Source organism: Scyliorhinus canicula, chromosome 19, assembly GCF_902713615.1.
Source record: "Scyliorhinus canicula chromosome 19, sScyCan1.1, whole genome shotgun sequence".
Taxonomy (NCBI): Eukaryota; Metazoa; Chordata; class Chondrichthyes; order Carcharhiniformes; family Scyliorhinidae; genus Scyliorhinus; species Scyliorhinus canicula.
The window spans coordinates 56,848,468-56,862,448 of NC_052164.1; the positions used below are offsets into that span (position 1 = coordinate 56,848,468).

The 13,981-nt window shown below is 52.7% G+C and overlaps 1 protein-coding gene across 1 annotated transcript in view; it reads right to left on the reverse strand.

The window, feature by feature from the left end:
- The window catches only part of siae (sialic acid acetylesterase), a 128,841-nt gene extending 116,022 nt beyond the window's left edge, over positions 1–12,819 (reverse strand). Inside the window, exons 1-2 of the mRNA XM_038779236.1 lie at positions 12,685–12,819; positions 12,407–12,571 (exon numbers count right to left, since the gene is read on the reverse strand). Coding sequence (XP_038635164.1) covers positions 12,407–12,571; positions 12,685–12,799 — 280 coding nt within the window. The 5' untranslated portion in view covers positions 12,800–12,819. The remainder of the gene's footprint in view (positions 1–12,406; positions 12,572–12,684) is intronic.
- Between the last annotated feature and the right edge of the window lie 1,162 nt (positions 12,820–13,981).

Sequence of the window (13,981 nt, forward strand, 5' to 3'; positions counted from 1 at the left end):
GGCACTATTCCTGTAGCCAATGATGACCTAAAAATCAAAGCCAAAGGCTCAGCAATCTCTTCCCTAGCTTCCAAGAGAATCCTAGGATAAATCCCATCCGGCCCCAGGGACTTATCTATTTTCACCTTGTCCAGAATTGCCAACACTTCTTCCCTACGCACCTCAATGCCATCTATTCTAATAGCCTGGGTCTCAGCATTCTCCTCCACAATATTATCTTTTTCTTGAGTGATTACTGACGAAAATTATTCATTTAGTATCTCGCTTATCTCCTCAGCCTCCACACACAACTTCCCACCACTGTCCTTGACTGGCCCTACTCTTACCCTAGTCATTCTTTTATTCCTGACATACCTATAGAAAGCTTTTGGGTTTTCCTTGATCCTACCTGCCAAAGACTTCTCATGTCCCCTCCTTGCTCGTCTCAGCTCTCTCTTTAGATCCTTCCTCGCTTCCTTGTAACTATCAAGCGCCCCAACTGAAACTTCACGCCTCATCTTCACATAGGCCTCCTTCTTCCTCTTAACAAGAGATTCCACTTCTTTGGTAAACCACGGTTCCCTCGCTCGACCCCTTCCTCCCTGCCTGACTGGTACGTACTTATCAAGAACATGCAATAGCTGTTCCTTGACCAAGCACCACATATCAAGTGTGCCCAACAGGGGCAGCAGGGTAGCATGGTGGTTAGCATAAATGCTTCACAGCTCCAGGGTCCCAGGTTCGATTCCCGGCTGGGTCACTGTCTGTGTGGAGTCTGCACGTCCTCCCCCTGTGTGCGTGGGTTTCCTCCGGGTGCTCCGGTTTCCTCCCACAGTCCAAAGATGTGCGGGTTAGGTGGATTGGCCATGGTAAATTGCCCGTAGTGTCCTAATAAAAGTAAGGTTAAGCGGGGCGTTGTTGGGTTACGGGTATAGGGTAGATACGTGGGTTTGAGTAGGGTGATCATGGCTCGGCACAACATTGAGGGCCGAAGGGCCTGTTCTGTGCTGTACTGTTCTATGTTCTAACCCTTGCCGCCTACTTCTCCAACCAACACATCCTAAGTCATGTCTAAGCATGGTTTTCCCGGACATTGGCGCTAAAGTACGCCGCACACAAGAATAGCAGGGGCAGGGTTTTTCTCGGCATCAGCCGATTCGGCAGTTTACGCCCGGCGACCCAGTGCTCGTTCGGAATTTTACTGGTGGTGCACAGTGGGTCCCTGGTGTAATCTTTCGCAAAACGGGCCCTATCTCTTACCAGGTACAAGCCCAGGGGCGTCTCCAGCGCAAACATGTAGACCATGTTCGGTCCAGAAGACTATCCCTGCCAAAGACTGCCCGCCCCAGGAGCTCATTTCTACAGCCGCAGAGACCAGACACAATGGAAAGTATTCCTCATAATCTTCCTCTGGTGCCTCACTCAAAGCCTGCGCAGGTCGTGACAGAACCGCGTGGAGACGAAGACAAAGACACAGAGATGACGGAGGCAGCAGACTCTGACTCCTAGATGGAGCCACAAGACACCTCAGAGGGAGAATTCTCCGGCCGACGGGCCGTGGACGTACAACCGTTACGTCGTCCGTCACGGAAGCGCCGGTCTCCATCTCGTTACACGCCGCCTGATCCAGCGCCTCGTGCAAATGGTGTCCGGCCTGCGGCAAAACGAGTCCGACGCCCTCCTTCGCCAGGGTCTTCGGTGGATTCCTTGGACTTTGGGGGGGGGGGGGTGTTATAACCTGCCTGCTTACCATTGGCTGGGGACTAATGACAATCCCACAATCCTGTGGGAGTATGAACTTCCCCAATGAGGGGGGCGGAGAAATCATTAGCAGACTCCCTGCATAAATAGAGCTGGCCAAACCATAATGTTACTATTTGGAGGCCTATAGACTACTCCTATCAGTGACTTTTTCGCCTTACTATTCCTGATTTCCACCCAAATGGATTCAACCTTATCCTCCATAGCACTGATGTCATCCCTTACTATTGCCCGGATGTCATCCTTAAATGACATCCTTAGGGCAGCACGGTAGCATTGTGGATAGCATAATTGCTTCACAGCTCCAGGGTCCCAGGTTCGATTCCGCCTTGGGTCATTGTCTGTGCGGAGTCTGCACATCCTCCCCTTGTGTGCGTGGGTTTCCTCCGGGTGCTCCGGTTTCCTCTCACAGTCCAAAGATGTGCAGGTTAGGTGGATTGGCCATGATAAATTGCCCTTAGTGTCCAAAATTGCCGTCAGTGTTGGGTGGGGTTACTGGGTTATGGGGATAGGGTGGAGGTGTTGACCGCGGGTAGGGTGCTCTTTCCAAGAGCCGGTGCAGACTCGATGGGCTGAGTGGCCTCCTTCTGCACTGTAAATTCTATGAAATGACAGAGCTACACCATCCACCCTGTCCTTCCGAATAGTTTGATACCCTCGGATATTTAACTCCCAGTTGTGACCATCCTTTAACCATGTTTCCGTAATGGCCACTAAATCATAGTTGAGTGTTCTTGGCCACCTTATCAACACGCGTTGCCACATGAACACCTCTGTAGGTCTACCTTAGGTCATTAACCTCATAAAGGTACAAACATGAGAAATTCGAAGACGTTTTGATGAGACTATTGTGTGTCATGGAACGCAGTGGTAGTTTTATTTGCGATTATTATGAGTGTTATTTGATGAATATGGCATGAACCAGTTTGCATTATTGTATCATCTCACCATCATGAATCCATTAGCCTTTATTAAAGTAAAAGGGCAAGCACTATGCTAAACTAAAACAAAACTGAACTCAAAGGCAACTGTTCCCAAAGGTAGGGGAGTCTAAAACTAGAGGGCAAAGGTTTAAGGTGAGAGGGGAGAGATACAAACGGGTCCAGAGGGTCAATCTCTACACACAGAGGGTGGGGAGTGTCCGGAACGAGCTGCCAGAGGCAGTAGTAGATGCGAGTACAATTCTGTCTTTTAAAAAGCATTCAGACAGTTATATGGGAAAGCTGGGTATAGAGGGATATGGGCCAAATGCGGCAATTGGGACTAGCTTAGTGGTAAAAACAGGGCAGCATGGACAAGTTGGGATGAATCGCCTGTTTTCATGCTGTAAATGTCTATGACTCTATAACTGATGTTTGGATAACTAGTTGGGAAATGCCATTTGTATTTTGGCAAAATTCACATAATTCTAAAATGGGAGAATACAGATGCGGAATTAGCAAAACATTGTTACAGATCATGGATAGAAAATCTTGTTGAGATAAACTTACCCTCAAGTTACTGCCTGAGTGTGCCCAAAAGGGAGAGGATCAAAATGGAGGTTGCAGAGCTCATCGAGATTCTAATGCTGACTATAAGATTGTACTGCCCCACTCCCGAGCCTGCTCCATGAAGCTATCATTTTGCAGAGGACCAACATCCGTATTGTACCATAAGCACGCAGAAAGGGGTCATCACTATTTTCTCAATGTTTGCACCAGGGCTATCCAAGCATTAGTTTGCCAAATTCCCCCTCAAATACTCATCTCACTACTTCTCCTATTGAAATGAAAAAATGAAAATCACTTATTGTCACAAGTAGGCTTCAAATGAAGTTACTGTGAAAAGCCCCTAGTCGCCACATTCCGGTGCCTGTTCGGGGAGGCTGGTACGGGAATTGAAACGCGCTGCTGGCCTGCTTTAAAAGCCAGCGATTTAGCCCTGTGTGATAAACCAGCCCCTGCTGGTTGTCCTCGAGGTTGTAGGTATAGTTATCAAATGATACAGTTTTAAAGGTTTTTATGCCCACATGCCTGTGCCATCTCTTGAATGGACTGATCAATTAGTCCCCTCCCCTGTTTTATTTCACAATCATCTATAATTGTCTATAAAATGAGGAGCAGCAGCTGTCAGCTTGGGCAGCGTGACGAGGATAGGCCTCCAGTGCCGAAAGGTCAACGATCTATAACCGGCCGCACTTGTAAGTTGGCACGAATCATCCCTCCCCAACCCCCAAACCCTTCCCACCGCAGAGCAAACCAACCCCCAACCCTTCCTCCTCACCACCCCCGTCCCGCACGCCACGGTGAACCACGCATATGTCTAACGATATCCTTGCTGTGCCCTCACAGGAGAAGTTTGGGGCAGCAGGGTAGCATGGTGGTTAGCATAAATGCTTCACAGCTCCAGGGTCCCAGGTTCGATTCCCGGCTGGGTCACTGTCTGTGTGGAGTCTGCACGTCCTCCCCCTGTGTGCGTGGGTTTCCTCCGGGTGCTCCGGTTTCCTCCCACAGTCCAAAGATGTGCGGGTTAGGTGGATTGGCCATGCTAAATTGCCCGTAGTGTCCTAATAAAAGTAAGGTTAAGGGGGGGGTTGTTGGGTTACGGGTATAGGGTGGATACGTGGGTTGAGTAGGGTGATCATGGCTCGGCACAACATTGAGGGCCGAAGGGCCTGTTCTGTGCTGTACTGTTCTATGTTCTATGTAAGTTGTCCCACAACAGTCGAGAGGGGGCCCAGACTGATGGCGGCATGCTAGACATCAGCTTCTTCACCACATTCAAGGAACGGGTTCTGGAGGTTACAGGGTGTTTAATGACAGAGCGGCCACCAATGCGGAAATCGCCACATGCAACAGAGGTGAGGATCCACCGGGACCCACTCATAAGACCTATCACATGTGATTTTTTAATGCCATGCAGACTGACCCATCCCTCCCACTGAGCAAGAGTTCATTCACCCGCAGGACCTCCAGCCAACGATGCCCGCCCATCTGGGGTCCGCCCTCTTCCCCGTCTCCCATGTGAGCTCAGAGGATTCCATCATAGATACATCACAGCTGTTGTCCTGACCCTCCACCAGTGCAGATACACGCACATTGGTGGGCAACATTAGTGGTCAGGCTTCTGGTGAGTACCATGCAGATGCCCATCAGGTGGGGCAGTGGGTAGCACTGCTGCCTCACGGCGCTGTGGTCCCAGGTTGAATGCCGGCTGTGGATCACTGTCCCTGTGGAGTTTGCACATTCTCCCCATGGGTTTCGCCCCCACAACCCAAAGATGTCCAGGGCAGGTGGATTGACCACCTAACTTGCCCCTTAATTGGAACAAAATTGGATACACTAAATTTATTTTTTAAAAGATCCACATCAGGTGGAGGCAGTAAGGCGCAGGCAAGACAGCAGTCAGAGGTCTGCTGGATCCCAGGATCCAGCTGAGTCCCAATCAGATGCTGAGCCTCTGGAACAGGTTTACCCGGAGCTGATGCAGACATTAGGGTGCAGTGTGATATGCAGAGGGGGAAGTCAGCGACCCTCCAGCAGGCCCATAACCGATTGGAGGAGTCCCATGGCTATGGGCGCAGGAGACAGCGCCGGAAATGCATGGCACCAAGGTCAACACTGCTTGGATGGCGACCGCAGTTGACAGCCTGGTGCACGACGTCGATAGCATGAGTTGAGGTATCCAAGGCGTGGCGCAGTCGGTGATGGCCATGGCTGAAGGCGTCGGTAGACTCTCCGACTTGCTGGGGATTGTGACTCAGTACCAGGCGGACATTGACAAGCCGCTGCAGGATATGTCCAAGTCGCAGGTGGGTTTAGCGAGCTGCTGCAGAGCATATCCAGTCACTGAGGAGATAGCCAAGGGCGTCGACACCATAGCCCAGGCAGATCTGGTGCTCAATCCAACTGCCCCTCTGATCCGAGATGAACCCCAGGGCCTTAACCTGGATGTGGGAGCATTGGGTGCCAACCCGGACCCATCCTATCGAGTGACGGCAGAGGTCACCAGCTCCCCCGAATTCCACCCCTCTGATGATGCCGCGTCTCATGGCACAACTGTGCATGTGTCATTGGCAGGTGCGCCGGAGTCTTCCAGCCCGAGTCCCAAGGACACCCACCGGGGCATCGAAAGCCACAAAACGTGGTAAGCAGCAGACTACCTCCCCCTCTGATGTGCAACTTGGGGATACACCTAGATGAGGCAGTAGAGCAAGCACATCGAGGATCACTGAGAGAACATACCATTGGGAGAGTAGAGCTCACTGAGCTAAATCGCTGGCTTTTAAAGCAGACCAAGCAGGCCAGCAGCACGGTTCGATTCCCGTACCAGCCTCCCCGGACAGGCGCCGGAATGTGGCGACTAGGGGCTTTTCACAGTAACTTCATTGAAGCCTACTCGTGACAATAAGCTATTTTCATTTTCATCTTTCGGGAGTTGTGGGAGGAAACCGAAGCAGCCGCAGGAAATCCACGCAGACACGGGGAGAACGTGCAGGCTCCGCACAGAGACCCAAGCCGGGAATCAAACCAAGGAACCTGCCGCTGTTAAGCAACAGTGTTAACCACTGTGCTACTGTGCCACTCTTAAAAATCAAAAATCCCTCACCACAACCTGTATGACGCTTCTGGCTCTTTGTTCCGCGATGCAGGCCGACCTCTGAATCGCACCCTAGGTATTTGCACCACCTATTAATTCTGTTACAGATGGAGATATGTATATAGGGTGGCACAGTAGCACAGTGGTTAGCACTGTTGCTTCAAAACGCCAGGGACCCGGGTTCAATTCCCGGCTTGGGTCACTGCCTGTTCGGAGTCTTCACATTTCATGTGTCTGCGTGAGTTCCTCCAGGTGCTCCGGTTTCAAAGAACAAAGAAAAGTACAGCACTGGAACAGGCCCTTTGGCCCTCCAAGTATGCGCCGACCATGCTGCCCGTCTAAACTAAGACATATGGATGAAAATGGAATAGTGTAGGTCAGATAGGCTTCAGATGGTTTCACAGGTCGGCGCAACATCGAGGGCCGAAGGGCCCGTACTGCGCTGTAGTGTTCTATGTTCTATAAACTAAAATCTTCTACACTTCCGGGGTCCGTATCCCTCTATTCCTATTCATGTATTTGTCAAAATGCCCCTAAACGTCACTATCATCCCTGCTTCCACTGCCTCCTCCGGCAGTGAGTTCCAGGCACCTCGCACCTTAAACCTATGCCCCCGAGTAATTGACCCCTCTACCCTGGGAAAAAGTCTCTGACTATCCACTCTGTCTATGCCCCTCATAATTTTGTTGACCTCTATCAGGTTGCCCCTCAACCTCCTTTGTTCCAGTGAGAACAAACCAAGTGTATTCAACCTCTCCTCATAGCTAATGCCCTCCATACCAGGCAACATCCCGGTAAATCTCTTCTGCACCCTCTCTAAAGCCTCCACATCCTTCTGGTAGTGTGGCGACCAGAATTGAACACTATACTCCAAGTGTGGCCTAATTAAGGTTCTGTACAGCTGCAACATGACTTGCCAATTTTTATTCTCAATGCCCCGGCCAATGAAGGCAAGCATGCCGTATGCCTTCTTGATTACCATCTCCACCTGTGTTGCCCCTTTCAGTGACCTGTGGATCTGTGCACCAAGATCTCTCATATTCCCTACCTATATTAAGCAGAGTGCTGAAGAGGGCGAGGGGGAGACAGAGAGGACTGTAACTAATTGGGAGGGCGTCAGATCAGCGCAGGGAGGGGGACCACCACACTGGCGGAGAAAACTAGCGCAAAAAGCATGAAAGAGAGGGAGGCCGTGGTGCATCTCCCAGCAAGGAGGGAACATAGGGATGGGGATGGGGGTGCGTAGGGGGGGGTAAGTACAGGGGAATCGGGACCAAGGGGAGAACATAAGTAAGGGAAGGGTTTTAGATTGTCTTCGGCAGGTCAGGTTCGGCTTGATGGAACGAGATGGCACCACAAGCAGACATTTTGGAGGGTCCCGAAACAAAGGGAAACCCCAGAGTGTAGGGGCGCACCCACATGGCGCACTCACAGTTGGCACCATGTTGGGTGGTCCCTGGACAAAGGGAAACGCCGGGGCGAAGGGGCCTGATCTCATGGTGAGAACTGTGACTGCAGCAATTTTGGATCGCCTCCTAACAAAGGAAAACCCCAGAGTACAGGGGCGCATCCACAAGTTAAGAATAAGCAGTTGGTAATAACTGCTCTCTGAACTCAAGTTGCAGTCAATACTGCATGCGGTCTTTTTGTAAATAAAGACAACTTATTTTGTCGAAACTAACTTTGTTGAGTCTTTCTACCACAGTCCAGAAGCAGGAAAAATATTGACTTCTACACCGCAGTAAAAGTGGGGACAGAAACCCTCCATCGGGATAGGCACCTGGAACGTTAGGGGACTCAAAAACCCAGTGAAAAGATCCAGAGTCTTCGCCCACCTGAAAAGTATGAAAGCCGACATGGTCTTCCTCCATACTTTTCCTCCAAGAGATGCACCTTACGGAGAAGGACCGACTGCGGGTAAGGAAGGGCTGGGTGGGGCAAGACCTACCCATTCATGCTACGGGACGAGGGCAACGTGGGGTAGCCATACTACTAATCAAGAGGACAGTATTCCCCTGCACCGGCTCTCACCCGCACTTGTGGGAGATGTTCGCAGACTCACTAGCGAGGGGCACCCTGCCTCCAATGCTAACACAGGCCACCATATCGCGGATACCCAAAAAAGGCAAAGACCCAACGGAATGCAAATCAGACAGACCCATTTCGCTGCTCAATGTGGACCGAAGATATTCCCAGAAGTCCTGGTCAAGTGACAGAGATTTGCGTACCAGAGGTGGTCGCAGAGGTTTGGGTAGACAGCTAACTGCAAACATCAGACAGCTGCTGAATGTGATACTGGCCCCATCGGGGACAGATCACCAGAGGAGATCGTCTCCCTGGATACAAAAAAAGCCTTTGACAGAGTCGAGTACTGGAGCAGTTTGGCTACAGGCGGGTTCACCTCATGGGTGAAACTCCTGTACAACAACCCAAGGCGAGCGATTAGACCAACACCACCAGCCCTGAATCCTTCAGTTGCACAGAGGCACCAGGCAGGGGTGCCTGCTGTCCCTGCTCCTGTTTGCCCTGGCAATTGAACCCCTGGCAATCGCTCTGTGAGACACAAAAGGCTAGAAGGGAATCCGAAAAGAAGGCAGGCGGCAGAGAGCACTGAGTCTCAAGTGACAAGCAGCTGTCTGATGTTTGCAGTTAGCTGTCTACCCAAACCTCTGCGACCACCTCTGGTACGCAAATCTCTGTCACTTGACCAGGACTTCTGGGAATATCTTCGGTCCACATTGAGCAGCGAAATGGATCTGTCTGATGATCTGCCCCTCTACATCTCAAACCCACGAAACAGCATGAACAAAGTCATGAAGCTTCTGGAAGAGTGCGAAGCCTTCTCGGGCTACAACCTGGGCAAAAGTGAAGTTTTCCCAGTGAATCCGAGAGGGGCAGGGGCAGAGCTGGAGGGTCTCCCATTTAAAATAGCCCAAAACAAATTCCGTTACCTGGGATCCAGATAGCCCGGTACTGGACACTGATTCACAAGTGGAATTTGACCAGTCTGGCGGATAAAGTTAAAAAGGATCTACAGAGATGGGATGCACGCCCGCTTTCCCTGGTGGGAAGTGTGCAGACAATCAAGGTAAACGTACTGCCCAGGTTCCTCTTCCTGTCTTTTTGTGGGGGGGAATCCAAGAATCCCTAAAACAACACTGCAAAGGAGAAGAAGCATTGGGGGCCTGGCCCTCTATAACTTGCAATACTACCACTGGGCAGCCACGTCCGAGAGAGTGAGGGGATGGGTAAAGGAACAAAACACAGAATGGGTGAAGATGGAGGAGCCCTCCTGCACAGGAACGACCCTCTGAGCCCTCGCCTTGACAGCACTCCCATCCTCGCCAGGAAAACACTGTGGTAACAGCAACACTAAGAACCTGGAACCAGATGAAACTGTTTGGCCTAACCGAGATGTCCACCTTGGCCCCCATCTACGGCATCCACAGGTTTCCACCAGCAATGCTAGATACCACTTTAACAGGTGGAACCAGAAAAGGGGGACACTAGTAGTTAGGGACCTCTACACAGGGGACAGACTTGCGACCCTAGAAGAGCTGAAGGAGAGACTGGAACAACCAAATGGATAGGAACTTGGACATTTGAAAATCAAAAACAATATCCACAAGGAGACGTACAGATAATCTTGGGCCCCGAGATACACAATGTTGGAGGAGTTGCTGGATGGCAGACAAAGAACAAAGAAAATTACAGTACAGGAACAGGCCCTTCGGCCCTCCCAGCCTGCGCCGATCCAGATCCTTTATCTAAACCTGTCTCCTATTTTCCAAGGTCTACTTCCCTCTGTTCCCACCCGTTCATATACATGTCTAGATGCCTCTTAAATGATGCTATCGTGCCCGCCTCTACCACCTCCGCTGGTAAAGCGTTCCAGGTACCCACCACCCTCTGCATAAAAAACTTTCCACACACATCTCCCTTAAACTTTCCCCCTCTCACCTTGAAATCGTGACCCCTTGTAACTGACACCCCCACTCTTGGGAAAAGCTTGTTGCTATCCACCCTGTCCATACCTCTCATAATTTTGTAGACCTCAATTAGGTCCCCCCTCAACCTCCGTTTTTCTAACAAAAATAATCCTAATCTACTCAACCTTTCTTCATAGCTAGCACCCTCCATACCAGGCAACATCCTGGTGAACCTCCTCTGCACCCTCTCCAAAGCATCCACATCCTTCTGGTAATGTGGCAACCAGAACTGCATGCAGTATTCCAAATGTGGCCGAACCAAAGTCCTATACAACTGTAACATGACCAGCCAACTCTTGTACTCAATACCCCGTCCGATGAAGGCAAGCATGCTGTATGCCTTCTTGACCACTCGATCAACCTGCATTGCCACCTTCAGGGTACAATGGACCCGAACTCCCAGTCTGGGAAAGCTGAACTGCAGGGAAATATATGGACGACTTTTAGAAAGGACACACTCCCTACTGGACGGGACAAGGGAGAAATGGGAGGAAGAGTTAGGGATGCAGTAGGGTGGGGACTGAATAGGGCCAGCTCCACCTCCTCCTGCGCAAGACTAAGCCAAATGCAGCTTAAAGTGGTGCACGGGGCACACCTGACAAGAACCCGAATGAACAGTTCTTCCGAGGTGGGGGACAAATGTGAACAGTGCCATGGAGGCCCGGCCAACCACGCCCACATGATCTAGGCATGCCCCAGACATGTCGGGTTCTGAACAGCCTTCTTCAAGGCAATGTCCAAGGTTGTGGTGTTGAGGGAGGATCCGTGCCTGAAAATGGCAGTCTACAGGGTATCGGACCAGCCAGAAGACCCAAAGGAGGACACCAAATGTGAGCACAGGAAAAGACTGACATGGAGACCAGAGGGCCTATCGTAAAGCCACAAAAATAAGACAAACACCAAACAAGTCACCTACGGGGAAATAAATAGCCTAGGATAAGACCCGGAAACAACAGAAAAGGGGAAGGGGGAGCAAAGAGGGGAGGGGGGGAGGGGGGGGGGGGGGGGGGGGCGAAAAGGAACATGTAAATTGTTACCATCTCATCCACCTCTTGCACAGTGTAAAAATGCAAACTTCAATAAAAATATTTTGATACTAACAATGTAACGGACTTAATAATGTAATTGCCAAACAATGTAATTGCTGATGCATCGACAGCTTCCCTTTTCTCCATCTTACTCGCAACGATTGCATTTATGGTCAAGGACAAGGTCCTCCCCAGGGTCCAAATTGACTGCAGATTTAATGGGAAGCTTTCCACCTCCAAAGGCTGAAAGCGAAAACCAAATTGTTGTGTTTGAGCATAAGAGACTCCGGTCTATGGACAACTGGCCACTTACAAGGCACCCTTCTTGACTTGTTTGAAGAAACAGTGCCCATTGGACATTGCTACAAAAACCGGAATCCTAATCAAGGAAGTTGTCTTGGAACAAGATTGATAGTTAGGAAGCTGTTTTCTTTGACGATAGATTCAATTTCACTTTATTGTCTGTATAGCGTGGGTTGGCCATGCTAAATTGCCCCTTAATTGGAAAAAATGAATTGAGTACTCTAAATTTCTAAAAAAAAATTAATGGAGGAGAGGATAGCTTTGTGGTAACGTTACTGGTCTAGTAATTTCAATGCCGAGGCTAAAGCCTTCATTTAAAAAAGGGTGGGAGACAGAAAACAGGAAACCACAGGCCAATCAGCCTAACATCTGTCATTGGGAAGATGTTTAAAGCCATTATTAAAGATGTTATAGAACAACACTTGGAAAAATTCAAAGCTGTCAGGCAGATTCATGGTCTGCCCGGGGCACTCACAGGGATAACTAACTTCCGCATTCACACAGCACCATCTCGGTTACACAGTCTTTGATATGTAATTCTGACGGCGCCTTCCTAACCCACGACCATCAGAAGGACAAGAGCAGCAGATACCAGGGAACTCCGCCACCTGGAACTCCCTCCCTAACAGCACAGTGGGTGTACCTACACCTTAGTGACTGCAGCAGTTCGTGAAGGCTCCTTGAAACTAGGGATGGGCAATAAAGATGCCCACATCCTGAAAATGAATTATATAAAGTTATTCTACAGTCAGAGACAATGTTCCCTACCTTCACTCACTGCTGTCACCTTCTGAATAAAGATGCTGTCTTCTCTCCAGACTGTCACATTGATTATCCCTCCAACTGCACCGTATCCCCAGACAACAGCTCCAGCAGGCTCTTTCTGTAACACCATGTGACTGGCATAGTAAGATCCAAAACGGAACTCAGACTCTGGAAGACAAATCAGGCTGGTTCACAGAAAAACCCCGGGCTTTCACACAGCGATCAACTGAGCCACTGTCATGACGAATTCGGTCTATTTTCAAGGGGAGGCTGTCACTTACCGGAACAAAGCCCGAATGCCGACAACAACAGCACAATCCCGAGAGACAAGCCGCAGCAAACAGAGATCGCCATTGCTCCGACTTCCAGTGTGGCCAGGCCCCCGGCATCCAGCATCCAGCCCCGCCCCCAGGCCTGCCTCCTCGCCACCCAGCCCCGCCCCCAGGCCTGCCTCCTCGCCACCCAGCCCCGCCCCCAGGCCTGCCTCCTCGCCACCCTGCCCCGCCCCCGCCCCCAGCACCCAGCCCCATCCCTGCGCCCCGCCCCCAGCATCCAGCCTCGCCCCCAGCATCCAGCCCCGCCCCCAGGCCTGCCTCCTCGCCCCCCAGCCCCGCCCCCGCGCCCCGTCCCCCGTCCCCAGCATCCCGCCTCGGCCCCAGGATCCAGCCCCGCCCCCAGGCCTGCCTCCTCGCCACCCAGCCCCGCCCCCAGGCCTGCCTCCTCGCCACCCTGCCCCGCCCCCGCCCCCAGCACCCAGCCCCATCCCTGCGCCCCGCCCCCAGCATCCAGCCTCGCCCCCAGCATCCAGCCCCGCCCCCAGGCCTGCCTCCTCGGCACCAGCCCCGCCCCCAGCACCCTGCCCCGCCCCCGCCGCCGGCATCCCGCCCCCAGCATCCAGCCCCGCCCCCAGCATCCAGCCCCGCCCCCAGGCCTGCCTCCTCACCACCCAGCCCTGCGCCCCGTCCCCAGCATCCCGCCTCGCCCCCAGCATCCAGCCCCGCCCCCAGGCCTGCCTCCTCTCCACCCAGCCCCGCCCCCGTGCCCCTCCCCCAGCATCTAGCCCCTCCCCCACCCCCAGGCCTGCCTCCTCGGCACCCAGCCCCGCCCCCAGTCCCACCCCTGGCATCCAGCCCCACCCCCAGTTCCGCCCCTGCACCCCGCCCCTGGCATCCAGCCCCACCCCTGCCCCCAGGCCTGCCTCCTCGGCACCCAGCCCCACCCCAGCCCCGCCCCTAGCACCCCACCCCGTGCCCTGCGCCCGGTACCCAGCCCCGCCCCCCCAGCCCCCGCCCCTGGCATCCAGCCCCGCCCAAGCATCTAGTCCTGCCGCCGGCACCCAGCCCTGCCCCCAGTATCCAGCCCCACCCCCGCATCCAGTCCCGCCGCCGGCATTCAGCCTCGCCCCCGCATCCAGTCCCGCCGCCGGCATTCAGCCTCGCCCCCGCATCCAGTCCCACCGCCAGCACCCAGCCCCGCCCACCGACACTCAGCCCCGCCCCCAAGTCAGGCTCCCCGGCGCCCAGCCCCACCTCCTTGGTGCCCAGCCTTACCTCAAGGCACCCAGCTCCGCCCAAGGAT